Consider the following 24,413-nt stretch of genomic DNA (forward strand, 5'->3'; position numbering starts at 1 on the left):
AGTTCACAGAGAGGAAAACTTTAGCATAGGGTAAATATAATAGAAGTAGCAAAGAAATACAGACATTTGCAACATTTTTAAATGATTTTTAATGAGAGGAATCGCTTCAACTTGAATCTGAGATGCATGCCTGTAGGGAGCATCACTAATGATCCCAATCTTTCTCTGTCTCCCAGTTTGTCAGTTAAACAATAGAAATGCACTGGGAAATGTAAGTCTTGTTGAAACAGCAATCTCATTTGATAGCACTAAAAGTTAATGCCTTTAAAGTACTATAAGTCTTAAAATCCCAGGAGGTCAAATCTTCCATCGATGGAGCTGGAAAGAATAAAATTTCAGTCAAGTGTAGATGAGGTACATATGCTGTATTAATGCATTTCATCTTTAGGCACGTGTGGTGAAAGGCCTGAAGAGCTTCCTCTCAATATCATCCTCAGCTTCTGACGTTTTCATGTGCTCTTCCCTGAAATTATGGGATGGGAACATACAGATCAGGGAGAATATGCTTAACAAGCCTTTATTCTTAGTAATATCTGTTTTATGTTTGCATATAGTTAAGGCAAAACATAGCAAAGCTCAGGCCATACAAGTTATTCCAACACAAATTATTGGCATATAAATGGTAATTGAATGAAATCGGGCAGACTGAAGTATGTAGGATGTTAGAGTGATGTCATTTTTTTCCCCTCAATATTAACGCTAGTTTGTGCAAAAATAGTGTTGTTCACCATTCTAGATAAACAACTGGAGCCAAAAAAAAAACACCTCTTGATATTATTAATACTAATTAATATTTGAATATCTGTTTCATAATGGCTGTTATTTGTGAAAGGAGCCAAGCTAATTCCCTGGGTCTAGACTCCATGCAAATATCTTGAATATGATCTTCTTTGTTAAGCTTCTTAACTATGATTGTAAAAGTATCTATGTAAAGTATAAGAATGGCTGACCATTCTTATATATGAATTCATATATGTTATTAAATAAATGTATAATAATGTTCATTAAGACAACAATAAAATGGCCTCACTGAAATCTAGAAAAGAAGGATATTGGAGAAGAGATTAATTGATATTAGAAGTGGAAAATAATAAAAAAGCAATTAGCTTTTGAAAAGATGGACTTTTTCCAGTGTGTTATCCATATTAATATGGTGATTAAAGCAGAGGACTAATGGCTAGCTTCTACAGGCAGAATATCCTGAGCCATCTTCTTTTCTTTCGAAATGCTGCTGATCACTGTTTTTCTTTAATTACAACTTTGGAAGAGCAGAATACCTCTAAGTATTCATTTGCAGCTGTCTTTGCACAGGGCAATAAAGGAATATTTTATCCTGTGGAGAAATTTGTAGCCAATTAACCATGTGTTATATGGATATCTAGGTGTTTCAGCATATTATGCTGATCGACAGATGAAAGAGTTGCTGACAATGCCAATATCCATGTTACACCTAACTTATAGTAACAACACAGGTCACCAATTACACAGAGCACTCTTTCTTCAGAAATCACAGCTGTTGCATAATCATTAAAATACTATTTTAAGTGTCTCCACTTATTGGAAGCAGGGGCTGAATAAATTACTCTTGTACTTTAACACAAGTTACAATCATAACTGTAATTGAAATGCTATGCAAGATCTATCAATGTGAATTGTTTTGCAGGTTTGCCATTAAATAAGACACAAACAAAAAAAGTGTAGTCTCAATTTTACCTTGAAGGGATTACAAAGGTGTAACCAATGGCAGGGTTTAGATTAAATTCTGCTGAAGGTAAAATTGTGGGTATTTTAAATATAAACAAATCAATGTAAGTTAGCATCATTAATTTTATGTGCCTTATCTTAATAATGAATACAATAAAAAAGAAGTGTTAGGATGCTAAACATGGATTTTGCAGCTTAATGCTAAATATAAATATTTGCATTAAGCCTATGTCTAAGTACAATAACCGTAGATATTCAATCTACTATTAAGACCAATAAATGACTGCCTTCTTTTGCTCACCTTTCCACGTTTCTTCTCTTTTGATGTTAGGTTCTTAAAAAAGAAAAATTAAAGTTTTGAAGAAGGTTGTTGAAGTCACAAACAACAAACTATCATGATGTTTATTGCAGTACATTTTTTTTTTTTTTTTTTACTAGACCTAAACTCTATGCTTTGTTTTGGCCAAGTCAGAAATACGGGTATCTCCAAGGGGCAATTTTTTGCATCCTGACAGACATATAAGACAGACAGATGAATGACTCTCTGAAGATGCTTACTTTTCTCCAATAACTTTAAAATGAGATGACAGTTAATAGCTTCCACTTATATGACTAACTTTAGATATCTAAATTTGTGTGAGGTAAAACCTCTTGATTGTTACCTCATCTGAGGATCTAAAAAGTGCTTTAAATTTATGAATTCAGGGAAAATGCAGCATATGGATTGGTCTTGAGCCCAGTGTACTCATCATTCTTTTGACTACTTCCTACTTTCATTGAATGGGTACTCTGAAAAGTGTGTCCTAGTCATGTTTTATTCTAACTGAAATATCTGCAACATGGAAAGTACAGGAACCCAATCCATTAAGATTTGGCCATCACTTAACAGAAGTTGTGTATTTGAGCATTAAGTCTCACATGACCATGCAAAGTGTACATTGCTTATTTATATCCTCTAACATAGCTGAGGCAAGGTAAACAGAGGTCAACCAAATTTCAGCTAATTGATGTAGATTTTCCAGACCATTTTCAATATTTCATGAATATTCCACATTCATTAATATTCCTTGAAAATGCGTAGGTTTTGCTGTTTCAGCAGGGGAAGTCAAAGCCTACGAGTGTATAACCATGGTTGTCTAATAAATAAAAAATATCTTTAGGCAGGAGTGGATTTACAGTTAAGAGTACCTTGTCTGTAGCTTAAGGATCCTGTAAAGTGTTCTTCAATATAATAAAGACACCGCTATTTTGTTTATGATTCCAGAGGGCAATGCTAACTACTGGCTCACAGGTCCTTTGGGCTCCATCTCGTGGCTAATTCAATGACTGTTAACTTTGGAGGGAGATTCCTACCTCGAAGGAGTCAAAATAGCACTGAGAAGTTAAACAACATGGTTGTTTGTGTTTATATTATCTTCCCACATATAATAATTTCTATTTTTTTTTCCTCTGTTTAGGAATATACTGTTAGGGGTCTGTGTAATACATTTTGCAGTTACAGAATTAGGTAATTTCTTACCATTGAGGCACTGTAGAAAACTACATACTGTAGATGTGGTTCGTATTGCACTAGTGGCATTTGCAGCTGGACAGAAATCCCAAGCTGCCATGGAGATTTGTTTTATTAATAAGGAGGCTACCTTTTTTTTTTTTTTTTTTTCTTTTCTGGTCATAACCAAAGCTAAGCAATTCTGAAAGACAGTACTGCTCAGTTCTTTTTCAGTTTGACAAACATTTTGATTTTTCTATATATTGCAAAGAGATACTTATGTGCCTTGGTTAGTCTATAGCACACTGTATAGAGGGCAGCAGTTTCCAAGTGATGGATAGGGTCCCATTACTAGGAGTAATTGAAAGAAGTTGTCCTTTACTGGATTGGCAAAAATCTGTAGTTTGGAGCTAAAATGTATATGCTTTACCCATTTTCTAGATTTGTTTGATATTAGCTGCATTTAGACTATATGTATTTTTTTACATCATGATGTGTTTATTGGGAAAAAGTCAAAATGTGATCATGCATACTTGTCAATTTTCTATTGATGAATATTGTCAACGGAATGTAGGTTTGGCTTTCTAAAAGCTGTTAAATGAATTTAAGAGCAAGCTACCAGAGCAATAATGCTGAAAATCAGAAGTGGAGTCATGGTATCATCTACTGGCAAATAGCTTCAACATCTCACTAACTTACAAGTGCTCATAACATCTAACTAGATAGTCTGTAGGAAATGAGACTCCCAGCAGACAACTAGCCTAACTGCCTCAGAAGCAAGACGGAACTCTTTCATTCATTAGCTGTAGGGATCCTATGGAAATGGACTTCCTGGCAGCTCATATTCCTGATTCATGTTATACAGTGACATGGCTCTTACATTTATGCATGTGGATGTGTAATCCACTGGAATTATGTGATGGTTAAATCCTGTTTGGCTTCTCCAGACATTTTTCACTAGAATCACAGAAGTAATGAATCTTCAGGCAAACTTTCCTACCTTTCCAGACTGACCCAGAGAGAGAATTTACTATACTTGTTAAGGTTGCTTGCTTGACATCCCCATCTCAGTCCATGAACTCTTCAGTCAGAAATCAATAAGGTATGGTAACTATGAACTGAAATTAGAAAGTCCATTTCAAGAAGAACTAGGAAACCTTAAAATTGACTTTAAATTGGCTCCATTTTTCACAAAGCACTTTTGGAACACTCTGTAATTAGGAAATATTTTTTGAAATATAAAAGTTCTGTTTTGGTTTACTACATTAACATTTTTTTTCCATAAAAAGGGCACTTAAAACTGAAAACTGATGAAATATTTTGGTTTGAAAGTTCTGTTTATCATTTTCATGAGGTGTTCTGGAGCTTATGGGCTTTATATCACCTCACCAGTATCTGCTTCTATTCTAATTCACTTGAATCCTGGCTTGTAGTTGTGTCTGTCTGTGTGTGTCTGTGTGTCTGTGTGTCTCTCTGTGTGTGTGTACTAGCAGCAAAATTTGCTCTTGGGGATTTTAGGAAATGCCTTCCTCACGCAAAGGGTTGCTGCCTCTTGCCCTTTAGAAACTGACAACTCTTTACACATTCCTATGACTGTTCCTGTATCCCACACATGTTTAAATAAGGCATAACATGACGCTGGGAGCTGAAGCTGACTGTTTTCTAGGACTTCGGTCTCAAAGTCTTAGAAACCTAACCTTTCAAATAGAAGTGATTAATACATAATTTTCATGCATAAATTGTGCCTCACTGTTCCTTGTTAGAATCACTCACATTTGGAGAAATCAATGAAATATGTAAGATTTCTCCATCTTAATTCTGTTCTTTTCTGTTGCTATCAAACCCCTTTATGTCTGATTTATGCTATATGCAGAATGTACCGTTGATAGAAAGTGTCATTCCATCTTCATCTCTTCTCTTTTTATGATGGCTTGTCACTCTGTATTGCTCATTAGTCTTGCTTTGCTAGATAAGGGGTGTGGATTTGAATAAGATGGAATAATTGGAGAAAGCTTCATAGATAGTACAGTGTCTGTGTGCTGCATGATTCACATAAGAAATGAAAAAGTGGTATTTGAACTGTGCATGCTACTAGAACAATGTATTTTGGATAATGAGCCAGTCAATTTAGAGCACTGCCTGGCTAGTTCTATTATTTTTTGCAGCTGGGCAGAAAATACTGTATCCTTAAGCAAAACCAGCAAACTTTGCCTCCTTTTATTGCAAGTCAGAGGAATACACATGCAACATTGAGCAATTTTTGATAACAGAAAAAGCAAAAATAAATAAAAACTGACAATATTGGGAGTTATGCAATATTTTCTGCGTGGGGGCCACAGAGGGTGTGAAGCTACTTGTAAAAGTCAAAGCACAGTATGTTTACTTTTGGGAAGAGGCCTGGTTACTTCTCTCCCTTTGTCCAGTTTAGAACCTATCTATTGAAAACAGGAACCTCAATGAATGGACAGTTTTCCTTAGTTACTAGAAAATATCGGACTGGCATGTTTTCCACTACAATCACAATCTTCCTCACTGACAATGTTGGTCTTAGAAAACCAGTGGGAGGTTTAATCAAAATAAAATAAAATAAAATAAAATAAAATAAAATAAAAAATAAAATAAAACAAAAAATATTAATAAATTATTAAATTATGGTATGATTAGAAGAACGACTAAAGCTGACTTTTTATTCCCTTCACACCTCTATGTTTCTGTGAAGAAGGTTCGTGGTAACTAGCAGTGCTTGAAAGTATCGTACTGTACTTGCTGGCAAAATCCGCTCAACAAATTAAGAAATTAGAAGAAGTATTTAATTTTTTATTTTTTTATGGGAAAATTTATTAAAAAAACGGAAAAAATCATCCAAATTCAAATAATATTCATTAGAAATGTAATTTTAAATCATTTTTTTGGGGGGGGAAGTTTATGGTTAAGGAGGAAAAAAAGTCTTAACCAAGAGCAAGCAGTAGGTATTTCAAACAAATCCTCTTCATGTTCTTCTAAGTCAGTGGTCAAGCCTAACCAGTGATAAGGCTCACTGACATAGCACCCTTCCACAGTTAGTAGTTTCCTCACTACTTTCTTTTCATTAAGGATGTAACAGTCCATGTGCTAAGTTCAAGACTGTGAACACAGAAAGCATTTTGATGTCTGAAAACCAATGACTGTTAAGCGTAGCTGCCAGTTTTCTGATTCTTTTTCCTTCGTGGGCTACCTTTCATGCCTCAGTTGCTACAAATTAATCTTTGGACAAGATATACTGCTTGATATCTGTTAAGCACGGTCGTTTTTGATAACCAAAATGAATTTTATTACTCTGTTAAACACATGAGGTGAAATCTTGGCTCCAGTGGAGTGGATGGGAATTTTGCCGCTAACATCAATACAGCCAAGATTTCACTCATGAGCTGTTAAAAGAGTTGAGACTATTTTTTTTTTTTCCAGTTCAGTTAATGACTCTGTATAGGAACAAAAGAAAAAAAAAAAAAAAAGGATTTAAAATGTCTTTATGAATAGACAGCTAATCTTGGCCCCATTGCTGAACTCTGTGAATCGCAGGATTTTCAAGCCCTTTTGAAATGACAAAAAAAAACAAAGTAAAAATAAAAATAATAAAAAAAAAAATCAGTAAACTTCAGAAATACTCAATGCTAAATCCCAAATAATTATCTGAAATCTATGGAGAAGTTCTGGGATTGTTGCCAGTTTAATGTGCAACCTGAGGCTTATTAAACAAATAATCAATAAAGTCAAATATTAAAGAAAATATCACCTTAATGCTAGTATTTCATTATTTTTTTCAATTGAAATTAAATTGTAAAAAATTTTTCAACTTAGTCAATCTTATTCTGAAAGACAATGCTGTAAAAATTGATATTTAGGGTCTGATAAATACAGTATATTTATCTTTACACATTTTAATTACTGTTCTAGGTTCTGTTTCAGGATTAAATTTTCTAAAACTCTGCTAAAATACCAAAGAGTGACTTCAGCAAAGCTTACATTCATGTTACATGCATATCTGAAAAGAGGAAATTAAATGCAGTAAAGAAAGCACATTCTGCAAAGAGCAAGTTGTCAGGTCAGCATGCATGGTGCACTGGAAGTTTTGTTCTCTTTGACAAATCTTAACATCATAACAAAAGCCTTTCATTTTCTTCCCAATCAGAACGATGAAGTGTTTGATACTGGGCTGTGTTGGCCTGTGGTAAAAAGGAGCTAACAATACTGGAAATGACAACTGTGTTATCACAGTCGGAGTAGACAAAGCTGGCTGATGGTAGCACATGAGGTGGTGTATGTCATTGCAATTGTATCACTGAATGAAAGAAACATTTCTCACAGCAGTCAGAGCCTGAAAGACACTTCAGTCAAGGAAAAATAATTGATTTACCTTTCTTCTCCCCTTCCTTTTTCACCGCAGCTGAAATGGAAACAAAAATACTATATTTTCACAACTGAAGTTAATAACGTAGTATTGGTAAAAATAAATACCTATGTATGAGACTTGCTTGTAGGTATCTTAAAACCTACATATATTATGAAATATAGGAATAGATTTCTTTGGCAGATGAAGAGACTGATGATTAGAAATTTGAAGTGTTTCCTCACAGGCACACAGCACTGTTATTAATGAGAGCAAAATCTAGCTTTCTAGATTCTCACACTTAAGTCACAAAGTCATTGCTCCTCCCAGACACTAATAATGGGACATAAGAGGCACAGCATAAATAAACAAGAAGGATAGTCTGGGCTGGGAAGGCATGAATTGGTAAGGGGAGACTAGAAGAAGGTTATGAAGCAACTGTTTTAAAGAATATTGTTATTATTATTTTAAATTAAAGCTTGTTGTTGCAAACAAATACATAAAATAAGTAAAACAAACAAAACAAAACCAAACAACAACAACAAACACCTGAAGTCATGTTTGTTTTTCTAAGCTTCTGCCTAAGATGAGGAATTACAAGATCTGGGAAGGAAGATCGGACACAGACTGGAAGCAAACTGCTGCATACCTCCCAGGATAAGCAACTGGGAATCAGTTCCCCAGAGCAAGCTGTGCTGTGTGAGCACTATTCAATTTCTAGGCACAAAATCAAAGTCCCCCAAAATCTCAACATGGGATTCCAATTGCGCATGGCATGTGTCTGCAGGGGATATTGTAAAAATGTATCATTTTATTAACAGGACTAAGATGCCTGAAATGGGAGACAGTTACTTGCGTTTGCAGATGATTGCTGCAATCCTGTTGGAACCAAGCCAAGCTCAGATCTTCTTGAAATCCATGTATTACCCGTTTCCCAGTCTACACTTATAGGACTGAACCTTCTAAAAATGTAGCTACAGATGTCAATTTATTTTGAAATTTATGTGCTAGGAGTAATGGTAGTGAACCTCTGCCTTAGGCTAGCATTTGCTGACTAAAGAAGACAGAGGAATTCAAATTTAGAGCTCTTAACCCCCTGAAAAGAGTACCCAGGACTGGTCTGTCAGTATGAATGGACCTGCTGTGGCACTCAAGCTGGAAAGCAAATGAGCAGAAGCAGAACTCTGCCTTTCCTTTGGAGAACATGTCTAAGAAACCAAAGATCTTGAGGTCAAAGTAGGGAGTAGGTACACTCTTAGGGGTTAGGATTTTGTGTTTGGGTACGCAAAAGAAAACATAAGGCTAAACCTGAAATTACTGCAATGCTAATTTTACCTGAGGCAAAAATATAACGTAGATTTAAAAGATTTTTTCTAGGTCTCTCCCTCTGAGTCTCCTTTGAGGATAAAATTAAATTTTGCTATCTCAAGAATGTGCCCAGCAGTGGCAGAAAAAAAGGTTTCATGTCTAGAATTAGTAAAAACAGGCACAAGGTTTCCAGGATCTGGTCTTCTTTGTAATCACATGCATATCAAAGCTGCGATCTGAGGATTTAGTATTTTCTCCCCAGAAGCTGCTATAGAAACCTCAGTGACTTTCAGAAGGCATACTTACATTGCCACTTGAAGCATGTTGGAGGGAAACATGCAGAAATCCCCAATGTCATGACTCTGGGTAGGTTTTACAAACCAATGTGCAGTGCAGAGTCTTCTCCTGACTTCAATCCTGCTAATTTACATGATGTGGCTCACCACGCTTCTGGTTCTGAGGCGAGCACAGGCTGAGCAAAGTCCATCCGTGCCTGCCACTGCACTTTTGACTAGCTAATTTCTGTTCTACACAGAATGAAAAAATATTATGCCATTGCATCCTGTTGTGACTTCTGCTTGAATTTTTACCTTGTCCATGACTTTTCTGATGTCAGGTACTGTAAATACTCAACAAATCTTAAGAGACGAAAGAGACCTCATTCTGACTATCATTACCAATAGCATTGGTCTTATCAAATCCTGTCACTCAAACTTAAAATGACAAGGAATAAATGTAAAAGAGCACAATCACCACAATTTACATTTGCTCTTTCTGAAGCTGAGCAATGTGTTTGCACCTGAAATGCAGGGGGAAAAAAAAAAAAAAAAAAAAAGGATTAGTCAAGGGAGAATTTGGTCTACAGCTGATAAAAAGACCAATTACCTTTTGAGAATGAATGTGAGTAATATAGTGTAGCTGGGCAGGGAAGGACATGCAATAAAGTAGAATGATGAGCTAGAGAATGTGATGCTCAGATATCAGAGATGCTCTTGACTGTATTCTTTTTTTTGCTTTAATTATTTGGAGAAAGAACAAATTCTTAAGCTATTTATTTATTTATTTATATTACTGTATTGATGAGACTTATAACTTAGTCCTTGAATTGGAAATTTATACCTACAAATCCTGTTAAAATAGGCTAACAACAACCTTAATTCCCAGTGAATCCAGTTAGTCACTTTCTCAAACCTATTCAATTTGAATCATATATTTCCAGTTAATATAGATATCATACAAAAAAATATGTTTATCAGTGGTAAACATCTAATTTTCAGGGATCATGAATTCATAATAACAGATACCCCAGAAACGAAAAATCATTTCATGTTCAGGATGGATGTATTGCATTTAACTTGCATGAGAAATGTGAATCTGAATCACCAGCAGTCCTTTAATCTCACAGACACTGATGATTCAGAGGGGTTTTTTTCTGAGCTGTTCAGCAAAGAGAAACACTTTTTGAACTCTTGAAAACACCGTTTCCTACTAAACAGTAGTCTGGTCCTTGTACCTTGATAACCCAGCAGTAGCCAGGAACAGCTATTTAGCCTGAATACTGTCAAATAAGTGGTTTCTTCCATAAATTCTCCTGTAATTTTCTATTGAAAGAAATTGGTTTCCATCCTGAGGCATGAAATTTAACTTCCATTCTAAATTTACAATAATTAATTATGAAAAACTAAGCTATGAAAACTACATTTCCATATAACTATCTAGTTCCTCTGAGGTGTTTTTGAAGAGCCCTTGACTTAGATTTGTGATTTACAGTCTTATCATGATCATACTAATTAATCTTGAAGGTACTCTGAATCTTCCCTATTTCTCTTTCTATGAGACTTTTGTTTCTTTTTCTTAGCTCACTCCAGTGTCACATTATCATGTCAGAGTTTTGCATATGACACTCCAGACAAGATACATCTTTTATGCTTTATAACTAAATTTCCTAATTCCTCTGCATATGGAGGAATGTTCTTCACTGATTTGTCTGTGGTAAAACTTAGGGTCCTTTCCAGAATTAAAAGTGTCCTGGTTTTGGCTAGAATAAAGTTAATTTTCCTCACAGTAACTGGTATGGTGCTGTGTTTTGGATGAGAATAATGTTGATAACACACTTATTTAATAGTTGCAGAGCAGTGCTTACACTAAATTAAGGACTTTTCAGTTTATCATACTAACCACCCTGCCAGTCAGGAGGCTGGGTGTGCACAAGAAGCTGAGAGGGGACAGAACCAGCACAGCTGACACAAGCTGGCCCAAGGGATGTCCCACACTATGTGGTATCATGCTGAACATTTAATACAGGGTGGCTGGCTGGCTGGGATGGGGGGCAGGGACCACTGATCAGGGATGGGTTGGGCACCGGTCAGAAGGCGGTGAGCAATTGCGTTGTGCATCACTTATTTTGTAAACATTATTATTATTACTATTATCATTATCATTATTATTTCTCTTCCTTTTCTGTCCTATTAAACTGTTTTTTTTTTTTTTCTCAACCCACAAGCGTTTACTTATTTTTCCTCCCTGATTCTCTCCCCCATGCCACTGGAGGTGAGGAGTGATGTGTGAACAAACAGCTGTGTGGTGCTGAGCTGCCTGCTGGGTTAAACCACAACACATAGTTAATCTGGAGACATATTCTTCTTTATTGTTTTCCTTCTAGTCTATATTACATACTATTAGTGACACTATTTCCCCTCCCCCCCATCATACTGTCCATTCACCTGCTAAATCCAGTGTATCACAGCCCCTTCTGATCATGAACTCTTTAGCTAATCTTATGCTATCTAAAAATTTCACTACATTATTATTTCTATCTTTTCCTGTTAAGTAATATAACGTGTCCAGGCATGGGATCATATGCAATTATTTTACAAATAGGCTGTAAGATGAAACTGAATCAATCGCTTTCTGTTTCTTAATCAGATATTGATTTTTTTCCCCAGTAATGTCCTGGTTAGGCAGCAACTATTAATTTTCTGCAATAATTCCTATACTGGCACTTTCCAAAGACTTATTTAAACCACCCAATAAAGGCCATGCTTATTACTTTATTAGGGTGTTTGAAACAGTTATTGCTAAGACTTCATTCACTTTGCAGAAACCATGCAGTAGAATCTGTGACATGATTTTCCTGATATTTATTTTTGTTCTAACTTTAATTATGATTTCACCATTTTTCTAACTGACTTTTATATCTCTGAATAACCCTAGAGTACTTCAAAATATCTTATTTAGCCTGATCCACCTTGAGACAGTACTTGATTTATCTGAAACTGGCAGAAGTTCTGACTAAGTTCTTACTTTTTTTGGTTATAGACACATGAGACAGCATAGATGGTAAGACAAGATAAAATGCAGATTCATTCCCTGTGTCAGTTACTCTGCGATAACTGTTCATTGCATGCTGTTATGCTGAAGTGAAAACACCCTCACGTAGGCAGCTTCTGCAAAGCAGCTTGCATTCACTAGTTGATATTGTCTTTGCCCATCTCACCATAAATTGTCCATCTGGTCATAGCTTGAGAAGAAAGTACTGTTTTAAAATATTTAAGAACCATATAAAGCGATCTTTCTCTCTCGGGTCTTCCTAACAGATATTTTATCTCTCTCTGCCTGTCTTTCTGAGTTCAGAAGTGCTTTTATTCATGTCAAGAGAAATTTTATTCATGTTAAGAAACCATAGTTAAAAGAACCAGTATAATGAGTGACGAAAAGGACAATTTAGCCTTTAAATTGTCCGGAGCATTTGTGTTTAGAATGATAACACCTTTCCTGCCCTTTTCCTCCTCTGGCCTAGGTTTTTTATGAACAGGTTTGGTGAAATAACTTATTAATTTATCTTCATACATTTTATTATTAGTGGGCAAGGAAGATGTTGTGGTTGAAGTCCCCTGCGTAACCTGACTATCCCTTTTGTCCTGATTTGCAAAACCTTGCTCTCAGACCTAAAAAGAAAAATTTCATTCACTAAATAACCTCTAAATAAAGTTAACAGTATTTTTTTCTTCATTATCCGTAATGCCTTAATGACAATATACGAGCACATTGCCTAGATTGAAAGCAACACAAGTGTGCAAGTTCTGCTTCAGCATGGACCATTTTTCTCCAAAAATTGTTCTTATTCCAGGGAGCTGGCACATCAGTGTAAAATAAACAGACCTCATGGACATTTTTAGTTTTGGATCACTTGGATCTTGTTGCTTTGGGGCTCACAGTGGACAGCTTTAGTGGTCTACAGAGCATTTAGTGGTCTCATGAGCATTTGTGGCAGTGCTTGTGCCCCAGGCAGGGAGGGGCACAGGCAATAGCAGGGGTTAAGCCCCATCTCAAGACTCATTTTGAGCATAGAGAAACTGCATGGCAGTGATAGAGGTCTTGGTGGTGCAATTTTGTCATTGGGAAAAGCCTGGGCTACCCAGCTACCCATGAGAATTCTTCAGCCTTAGGGTTCATAGGTTCTTTGGTTAACACTGATTCCACCTTGGGGGGAAACATGGAGGTTTTTTTTAACGTGTAGAAAATATTGCTCAAAAGGTAAAACCACCCTGGTGAGTGATTCAGAGTATTTTTATGGACTATCAGCACTCTTCCTCCCTCTCCCCCCTGTAGAGTCACTGGGTAGAAGCAGTAAAAGTGACTGCATTCCTAAGTGAGTCGCTTTGGACTGTATGTGGAGTCTGGTCCCACCTCTCATTGACAGCTAACAAAAGGAAAATACCAACTACCAGCAGGAGCTTGGCTTCTTCCATGCCTGTCTGGGTCTATGACGCTTGATACCTTTTAGGTTCAAGCACACTTCACAAATCTCCCTTCAGAAGCATAGTAAAAGGGCAAGGAGTGGGGGATCTTGTATTCCTGCAGCATGAGAGGATGCAAATCTCTTGCCTCTTTTCTCACCTTTCAGAGGGAGCACCCAGAGTAAAAAGCATTTTTGGAGAGGGGCAGTTTTTCTCTGGATCAGTGCAGAAAAAAACACAATGCTTTTGGGCCCAGAGATGGGCAGAAGGATCCTGACTCTGTAACCTGTTGAGAAGTATACAGTTCTGGGCAGAGAGGATCCTCATTTTTTTTATTTCAAATGTTATGTGTAATTAATAATGTTACGCAACAAGAATTGTGTTTTATTGTATAAGCATGTATGAATAAAATTTATACATATGCATTCAGAGGACTTCTAAGAGTATTATTATGGAGAACTGTGTGTTCCAGTGTGTCAAAGTCTCCAGGAAATACCCTAAGTATCAGTAGGCATATTTTCATTTATGAAGCTGTTTTGACAACTATGCTATATATATATATATATACATGAAAAGTATATTTCTGCACATCCTACTTCTTTTTCAGTTTGAATATTTTCCTATAAACAAACAAACAAAAAGTATCAAACCATAGTGAGAAAGTTACATTAATAGTTTTTAATAAAACTTGCCTCATCTTTAATTTATATGAACTGGTTTTGGAATTAAAATTTTAGCTCCTTTTTTTAAAAAATGGCATATATTCATATAATGTCATTAAATTGATGTTCTTTTTCTCTTTTATAATGTCTATTGAAGATATTTTTTTTTTCAGAAAAGTGCTGACTCACAATAAGAATTTTCAACCTCCGAGCATGTCTCAGCCTTGGTATTTATAAATCTGTTGTTATCTTAGTGTCTGATGTTTTCTCAAGAATTTCTAATCAGCAATGCTCAGCAATGTGGTTCCGTAATGGATGGGCCACTTGAGCAGGCTGTTATTTCAATTTTTGTACACCTAATATATATACCTTATATTTAGGTTTTCTATTATTCAGGATTTTCTACTCTAATTCTATCTTCAGTTTGTGTGAATTCAGGTTTCACTTTTCAGTAATGTATTTATCTTAACAAAGAGGGTAATGCTGTGGCCACTGCTGCTAACCCAGTTTGCACTGGGTTTAACAGCTCGCTGTAAGTGGGAAGTCCTATGCAACCATTGCTGCTTCTCAAGGTGTGTTCTGGTTGGCGAGTTTAAACTGAGATGTCCATTGAAGAAGCTTCTTGTGTACTCTCAGATGTCTAAAAGACCTACTGGTGCTCATAAAGGTGACTTGTTTGAACTTTACAGCGCAATGGACACACGTTCTGGAGCATTTTTCCCTGCAAAGGCTTTCCTCAAACTGTCTGTCTGATCTATGTGACATGTCACTTATCATTGTTAAGAAAGAGAGGTTTAATGAGTCACAGCATCCCATATGGATGCTTAAAGCCACTTTGTGCATTGGGGTTACACTCTTCTGACAAAATGTCAATATATTGTCATACATATTCAGTGTCACTGAGTTGGTTGTATTTGCTTTTGGAAGTGCTGCACTCATGTGAATCCCAGAAGCTAAGAAAAGGTTTGTGAAGATCTGTCACGTGTAACAGAAAAGACAGAAGCAGCTTTTAAGAACCTGGAGCCACTGAGCTGAACACTCTTCAAACTGAGTGTGTATAAGATTTGCTGTGTCATGAATTTTGGTGACTGGAAAATGACAGAATCCTATTATAGACAGCAAGGTTGCTTCACTATACACATGTATACAACCTGAGTTTTTCCCATTCAGGTTACATTTTTCTGTGGAACTCTTGCTCTGAGGGATTGAAGGGTCTGCACTCCTGCTCAGATCAGCCACTTTACAGACCTGACACACAAGACTTAAAAAGAAGGCAGTTGTCCTGATGTGTCTGGCAGCATCTAATTCAAATATGTTAAGTTCTTACAGAGCCAGTTAAAGTCAAAGGGGAATTCAGATTGCTGTGAGATATCAGTTATTCTCAGTGAGCTGTGCAAGGCATCAAGGACACCTGCATGCAAGGACTCATGCTAGTTGATAGAGAAAACTAAAGCCTGTAGTGCTCATCTCACTTGAGAAGCTGGCAAAGTCTGTGTAGAATCAACGCTTTTAATCCACACTGAACTGAACTGGCTTTGCTCATATAAATATTCTGCTGCTATTTTATATACATACATATATATATAAAAGACTTCTATTTCAGACTTAATCTAAACCATTGTTCTTTATCAGAATAACCCCAGGTGTCTCTAATGTGACATTGTACTGCAGTGGAATTAAAATCAGAGTATTCTGCACTAAACATTTATATCTTGGCTATTCTGTCTAGACTTGTAGTAAACTATAAGACTCTAAGATGACATTACCATGTGAGATTTTTTTTTAAATGTCCTTTACAGTGTTTCAATCTCTAATAAAAATAAAAATAAATAAATAAAAAAGTTAACCCACATGGAAAAAATCTGTTTGATATGCAAGTTCACTGGAAATGTTACTCCTATTTTCTACTGTTACTGTACAAAGAAAATTTTCTATGTGTCCTATGAACTACTATGTGAAGAGGAGTTATATTAAAAAAAAAAAAAAGAGGTAATGGAATTCATCAATTCTTGGTAATGAGTTTCATTCTCAAAGATACTGGGCATAAACCACTTCAAATGCAGTCAGTGAAGTTCAACGATGTTTGAATAAACATTCTCTTTCTTGAAAGAACTCAGTTTTGGAACTTCGAAGGAGCTGTTACTCGCCAGTTGTTTCAATGGCTGATCAAACTGAGTTAATTAAGTCCTTTTTGAATACTTTTTTTTTTTTTTTTTGTACAGTTGGGTGGGTGTTTGGCACTTCACTGAAGCTAATTTGTTAGTAGCACAGCTAGAAAACTCCTACAGATATGCATTACTTCTTTATACTACTAGATCTTTTTAAATAAATAATATTTTATTTTTCTTATCACTTATCCAGTCTTTAAACTGGAAATATTTTTGGAGAGCTGGAGACAAAAATCAGATGAGAAACTCAATAAGAAGCTCAGTATTCAAACACTTTAGGGTCTAATCAAATTTTAATTCTTCATTAACCTACCTATGTTTCCCAGATATGTTTGCAAGAACATAGTAGGAAGCCTACAGGCCTTGCTTTCCTGAAGCTCAAAATATAAAAGCCAAGCTGTATTAAAACAGTAATACACCAAATAAAAACACGCTTCAGTACTCACTGTTGAGTATAGTAAGCTAAAAGAAATGGTAAAATAATACATCCTTATTTTAATTTAACCTTGGACTGACAATCCAGGTTCATCCACTTTGTGTGCTTCAAAGAGTTCCAGAATATTTAAGCACTTTTGTAGCACTTAAGCCTTTATGTTGCTTTAGAATGATAATACTGCACAAAGTAATGGCTGATTTCTGCTGTGCTGCTATATATTACCTACATGCACAATGTGAAATAGCTGTACTTGCAAGTGATGTCTTTCATAACTTTCATAACTTTTTCAGAGAATATATTGCCTCATATATATTTCTAGTGATCGTTAGGTAAAATCTAAAGATAGGAAATAATATTATTAAATTAACTGAAGTAGCTTTCAAAACCAAATGAATGACTTTTAAGACTGACTTCTATTCCTATGGTTCAATTGAGTGTTATTAGTTAGCACATTATTACATGCTCTTGTCCATGTTAAACTATTTTCACATTTAAACTGGAAAACTGCTTTTTAATAAGCGATATTTAATCAATATTCAAATAGTGTAAAGTAAAACTAAATCTGGTTTGAATTTAGTTGATATGAATAAATAAACCTGAAAATATTTGTTTAATTGTAATTACATTTTTATCACTGTCTAAAAATGCCTAGTACTTAGGTCACATACTTTATATTGTAATTGATCTTTGATGGCTAGTGCTGATATTTCAGTGTAAGAGAGAGCAAACCGCAATAAAATAATGTATTGTAGAAGAAAAGTGAAATACAGTCTGAAATGATAAATTCAAATAAAAAGAATAAGGAAAAAAAGTAAGAAAGAGGAAAATAAGCCCATATAACATTGGGTGCCTAACAGTACTGCTGTTAGGACTTACATAGCCTTGAACGTATCTCTCATTTATCACACTAATAAAAAAAAAAAATCACAGTAGCAAATGATGCCATTTAAAAATCATTTTAGAATGACATAGATAAATGAAAAAAAAAAAAAACCACCAAAAAACAACTACAAGATTTCATTTGGGAATATTTGCACTATTTTGTCAACCAAGTCTTATGCTAAGGCCCAGCTCAACTTGTGATTGTTACCTTTCTCCTTAGTTGTAGCTGAAACCTTCATTTCTTTTCCTTTTGAGGAGTCTGAAAAAGATATCAAACACAAAAATTGAAGGAGAAAGTTAGTATTAGGAATATACATTATGCCCATCTATACTATAACAAACATGCAAAACACCTCATCAAGCAAAAAGTGTGAAAGAGATAGATGTTAGGAATTGGAACTTGTTTACTTCAATAGAAGACTCAAATTAAGATTTGAAAGCAAACCTGAAATAATTCCCACAGAATTTGTGGCAAAGACTGCATTTCAAACCATTCCTGTGAAGCCTATCATTTAAGTCTATCATGAATTTAGTAACAGCACTGTTACTAATTCACTCAGAATAGACTAGAATTCCTGTCGCGATGTTGGCTATGCATGTCAGACAATAGTTAAAGAACACAATAGTAAATGGTATTATTTTATTTCTGATTTGTGTAAGACACTGCTCATTTTGATATGTGATTTACTAAATGTGAGGAAGATAGGTTTAGTTCCTTTTCGCCAAAAACCTGTAATTCAAAATATACTGAAACTGCAAAATATATTAATATCAACAGACTCCTTCATGAACACAACTGGTTATTTCCTAACCGTATAATGATAAGAAGTTACCCTTTTCCTTTAAGACTGCCGGAGGCCTCACATCTTTTCTTTTACCAGTCTCTAGAAAGAAACATTTAACATTTATCACAAGTCAGGTTAGAGAAATAAGATGACACTTGAAAAGAAAGCAAGTCAGACAATTTGATATGTAGAAAGTAAAAAAGATGAGATAATTAAATGGATTTAACAGCATGGAAATAAAGAACAGGACAAAACAACAAGGTCATTCATTCATGCTTGTAGACTTGGATATGTAAAATAATAAGCCTTCAATATGTCATTAGTTTCTTTGCATTTGGAGGAAACTATTTAGCTGTCTTTTAAGTAGGCAATGAAGAATAGTAACTTACAAAGTGGAAAGAAATTCTATAGAGCAGTTGGCATCAATGGATTTTTCTTTTGCTGAACTCAAATAAAAATTGAATCTACATTGATATAATTAAAATATTAGGAATGCTGGACTTGAATGCCAGAGGCTGCTGATAAAGGTAAGTGGGAGCTTTCTTTATTCAGGAATGACAAAAGGACCAGTTACTCATTCAGAACTCTGTTATTCTTTCAATATAAAGGAGGCCATATGGGTACTGTTTGTGAACAGGATTTCAGTTCCTGCATATAGATAGCCTTTTACAATCACAGGCAAGCTGGGTATAAAATAAGAGCAGTGCGTGTCCTCAGAATGTACAGTCACATATATCACAATGCATAGTCCAAGAACTTAACTGTATTTTTAGTTCTTTTCTGCAGCATATGCCAAAGGATTAAAGGAGATGAGAAAAACATTGAAATTCTCATTCTCATTTTCCTGTATGTGACAAGGGAAAACCAAGGACAAAAGAAAATCCAGTAGTTGGCTAAACAACAAATAAAGAAAAAACTATGTTCTTTTTGTGGTGTCCAGGTGAGACCCAGGGACTGACAAGCGTGACACAGAGGAGAATTCCTTAATCTCCACATGGTGCCTTGACTTTGTTACATTGAAGAATTCAGAAGAAATACTAAATTCTTCCCAGATGTGCATTATTTTGTGTATCTCTATTCAATACTACACACTTTGCCAGACATTAACTGCATGGAATACCTCCAACTTCCAAGAAAATGGGTCTTTGACACTATCTGAACCTCTGCTAGGTTTTGCTGCTTCCTTGAAATGTTTGAGTTGTTTATGTACTCTCCAGAAAGTAGACAGTGCCCACAAATCCTAGAACTGTTTGTTTTAGTGTTCAATACATGTCACTATGCAACAATTAGGGTTTTCTCCAAACAGACACTGTCAAACAGTGTCAAACAGTGTCAAACAATCTGTGAACTCTGTGTACACAGCTACCAAGCCAACCTCCTGCATCTGGAAAGATTAGAGATGTAGGTGTCTGTTTTGCTATTAAGTGAGGTTGCCAATAAATTCCCCAGGAAGCAAATTCAAATCTGTCAATTTAAAAGAAGCCCAGGTAGTTACTATCAACCTGATTGGGGGTTTATACAGCACAAATGTCAAAAACAATAACAAGGATAAAGCAAGTCAAACATGAACCTAAACCTGAATGGGTTTGGTGTTCCATCTTTGCATATCCTTGCTACTTAAGACCTTTTTCGAGCATTGAATAGCCATTCCGATATTCAGTTCTGAAATTCTTAACTTCACTTACCTTTTTCCTTTGACCCCTCTGGATTCTTGGGATTTTTTCCTTTCAGAGACTCTGTAGGGAAGTAATTAAGTTTTTGAGATTTAGAAGATAGGACTGGAGGAAAAAAAAGAAAAGAAAAGAAGTTACAAGTATTTAAAAATTAAGACTATAATTGTGAACATAAATGGGTTCAACCTTTACTTTCCTTACATTCTCTCTGGTGACCAGCTTATATTTTTTAAGGTGCAATAGTTATTACTAGCAAATACAATAATATAAAGAATATATATCACTCTTTCTGTGGAGACCTCACAGAAGAGAGAAACCAGGAGGAATAAAGGAAAATGCAAGCAGTGCCACAGGATTAGAAATTCTTAGGGTCTTATCCAACACTTCATGAAGACAAAAGTTTTTTTCTGTTTTCTCTGATGGGCCTAATATTTTGCTTCAGTCTTCTAGGAAACATGCTTTTAAGATCAGCAAGTACAGGAAAAACATAGATTATGATGTATAAACCATTTGTATTATATTATATACATATTTTTTTCTTTCTTTCTTCTTCTTCTTTATTTTATTTATTTATTTATTTATTTTGGAAACAACAGCCTCTTGAATTCTGTTTATGTATTAGAGAATATTAGAAGGATTTTTTTTTTTTTCCAAAGTAAGAAAGAACATTAGAGCCTTCAGGATGCTGAGTAGACCCAATTACACTACATCTGACAGGATATAACACCTAAGGATCTATGAAAACAACAACAACAACAAAACCAATCAAACAAAAAACCTCATGCCATTTATTCCAAATGAAAGCTAACCAAATTTTCTTTGAAAATAGATAAAGCTAAAAGAAGATCCTTCCCAAAATAAGTTTAAAAGTGATCATCTTCCTGGCTGCCATGGTATCAGGATGTGATCCCACTTATCCATCTGGTTTTAAGTGTGAGTTGTTACAGAAAACATTGACTTCCAGTGTGGCAGAAGCCTTTGGAGAAATAACACCATTCAGGGATAAGTACTTAAATTAGGAGTTTGGTCTTCACAGCAGCAGGTGGTCTCCTTCAGGGGACTGAAAAAAAAAAACACCTTCAGCATGAAGACTGAAATCTTTTGAAGGAGCTATAAAAGGGAGCCTTGAGGCAACAGCTCCCCAGCTGGACCATTTTACCTTGTCTGAACACCTGCAATCTCAAACATCAGCAGTCACTATTACAGCCACAGGCATAAACCATTGCCTTTGGCCTGGTGGCTTTGGTGGCACCAAATACTTTTTTTTTTTTTTTTTTTTTTTTGTCTTGTTGTCATGCATGTAGCCCATCTACCCGAGCTTTCCTACAATCTGTAGCGCCTAAAACAGGTTTGGCACTTTTGACTCTTACAACTTTTGGATGCAGCCATCAGTGCAGGACACTTTCCACAGTGCATCAGATTCCCCAACCTATGAGCCAAGGCTACTGAGATCAGTGGTCCTGCTTCCCTTCCAGGGAGCAGGACTTCATCTTCAGGGGTTTAAACAGGGACTCCCTAAAGGTTGCTCAAACATCTCCTTTCTACTGACCACTTCACTGCTGGTCCCAGAAGGGGAAAAACAAAGTTATCTTAAAGCCAACACTCACCCCGCTGCTTTCTCCATGCATGCTACTTTAGAGGTGAAGCTGGGAAACTAGGAAAATCATATCGGAAGATGCAGCAGCAGTATGTGAACTGCAGGATAAAGTTCTAGTTTTCATGCAAGCAACAGCAACAAATATATTGATGTAAATAGGGGGAAATATTAGCTGAACCAACATTGTGTTTCAGTGCTTTCTGCTTAAGATCTGTGGGGGATTTCATTTCTAGATAGGCAAGTCCCACAAAATAACTTTCAATGTTTGAAGAGAAATATGTGTTGTATGTGTTATAAGTTAAGATAAAAAAAAGTGCAACGGGCAAGATATTATTTCACTGTACTTTTACTTTAAAAGAAGCACATGAATTGCTTTGGCAAAAGCAAATCAGAACATTTGTTTCTTTAGTGTCAATGTGTTATTATGTATATGGCAAGAAGGAAATGCACACTATTGACTTATTTCCCCTACTGCTCTGTGCATAAAAATAAATAGACTTATTGTCCACATACAACTTACATAAGAAAAGATGCAAAGATATCCTAAAGCATGGCAAAAGGAAACATGAGGGGAAAAAAAAAAAAAAGGAACATTTGTTTGGAAAACGTATCATGTAACACAGAGTATGAGTGAAATTACATTACATAGAGAGCACAAATACTGTCACCTTAATAATTCAATATAGTGCATTTCTAGTGAATTTCTTAGAAAAATTCAGTGAGGAGTTATGTATGATATATCATAAGCTTTTAGTGCTACTCTTAGAGACTCTAGATGAAGGAGCTTCTACTCTGATTAGCTGGGCAAGGTATCTAACAAAAAAAATGAATGGTAAATTATAGCCTAGGGTTTTCTTGGCCTCACATTATTTAAATATACTCATGTCAACAGCAAATAAACTTTTATATTAATTATTCTAAGTGGTCTTCTTTACTTCAGCTGAAAAGCTAGTCATAAATTCAAAAGTACTCCTGAGATGTCTTTTATCACAAGAAAAGGGAAATATATTCTTTCAGTGTTCTCCTTTCTTACTGTCAATAAAACTAGACTTTAAGATTCAAGATAATTTACTGACCTCATAAAATAGGTAGGGTAACACTGTGAGGTTGTGAACTGTAGAGTATCCTAGAGAGATCTCCAAATTCAGGGATTTATTTTTCCAGTCTCTTCTTTAAATACAAACACTCTACATCAGTTTAAGAAAAATAGCCTGCTTTATGGTAAGGTTTTTGGTTTGGGCATCATCCTTATTCATCAATACTTATGTCATCCTTCAAACAGAATGAGGTATGGGGTATGCCTCTTGTACTGCAAAAGGTACCAGGCAAACATTAATCATCACAAGTGTTTAACAGTTAATTTAAAAATGTTCCTTTATTTGGCCATAGAGGAATAGTAACAAACTCCCAAGATACATTATTAGGATGTGTGTACAATCTTAAAGTCCTTACTTTCCTGTGTCCCTCAGTATATATATATATATATATATATTTGCCAGTAACAGTGAAAAGAAGGCCCCAATAAGCTGGTCAGCCTTTATAGAGGCCACTGAGGAGACCTGAAGAGAGGAGAGACAGGGAGAAGGATGGCATAAGTGACAGATATGGCCTTGATTACTTTACAAATTATAGACTGGGTGAATATGGGGTGAAAGATGAGTGGTTAATATATGTTAATATATTGTATGTTTAATTAATATATAATTTATTATTATTATTATCCGTAATTATTAATTATAATTAACAATATTATATTAACATATAATATATGTTAATATATTAAATATATGCTGAGTAATCCAAAATGCAGTAGGAAAAGCACATAGTTTAGAAAGGCACTTTTTTTTTTTTTTTCCTTTCTGTACAGCTATGTAAGTTCTTCCTATAGGGTCTTTGCTGCCAATATATTCTGAACTGAGCTAGTCAGCTAGCTAATCAACACCCACATTTTTAGACACAAAGACTGAAAGTTTCACGCCTATTACAGGAAACAGTGACGGCTGCACCAGCAGGCACTCTCAGGACTTCAGGGTTCAGGCTTGGCTGGGCTGGACATCAGCATTGCTGCAGCCACTCAGAAGCCTGCAGGCTGTATACAGCTGTACTCAGCAGTAAGTAGTAGGCCAAGGACTTGCTGTCAGCAGCAGTAATGCATTGGGACATACATGACTGTATTATATGATGTAAAGAAAGTGGTATGAAGCTCAGTCTGGTAATATGTTGGAATTCTTACAGAGATTTTTGTCTTATTGTCCTAAAATGTAGAAATCTAATATAATACAACCTGTGTTTAACACATCGTGACTGCCCCTTTATGAAGACCAATTGGAGAAGGTCTAGACTCCTTGGTTGTGTTAGAAGGACCTGTTCAAATAGTGATTGAAGTCACTCACACCTCGACTGCCAAAGGAGCAGTCAGTGAAGAATGCACTACAGAAGCTCATTCAGGGCTGGCAAACTCATTTCCATTGATTCCAAGGAAACTCTTGCTACAAAGGAAGTGTTTTGGGACTCTTCTCAAAATGTTGAGCCTTTTTTCTCCATGCAGGTCACAAACGGCCATTCAAGTGTCCATTTGAATTTTCCAGCACAATCACATCAGCG

General features: G+C 35.6%; 1 protein-coding gene across 1 annotated transcript in view; it reads right to left on the reverse strand.

Annotated features, from left to right (window-relative positions):
• The window catches only part of LOC121067060, a 55,448-nt gene that overhangs the window by 15,470 nt on the left and 15,565 nt on the right, over positions 1-24,413 (reverse strand). Inside the window, exons 7-10 of the mRNA XM_040551097.1 lie at positions 20,225-20,317; positions 18,588-18,638; positions 17,963-18,013; positions 7,587-7,616 (exon numbers count right to left, since the gene is read on the reverse strand). Of these exons, the coding sequence (XP_040407031.1) occupies positions 7,587-7,616; positions 17,963-18,013; positions 18,588-18,638; positions 20,225-20,317 (225 nt within the window). The remainder of the gene's footprint in view (positions 1-7,586; positions 7,617-17,962; positions 18,014-18,587; positions 18,639-20,224; positions 20,318-24,413) is intronic.

Source organism: Cygnus olor, chromosome 3 (genome assembly GCF_009769625.2).
Source record: "Cygnus olor isolate bCygOlo1 chromosome 3, bCygOlo1.pri.v2, whole genome shotgun sequence".
NCBI lineage: Eukaryota > Metazoa > Chordata > Aves > Anseriformes > Anatidae > Cygnus > Cygnus olor.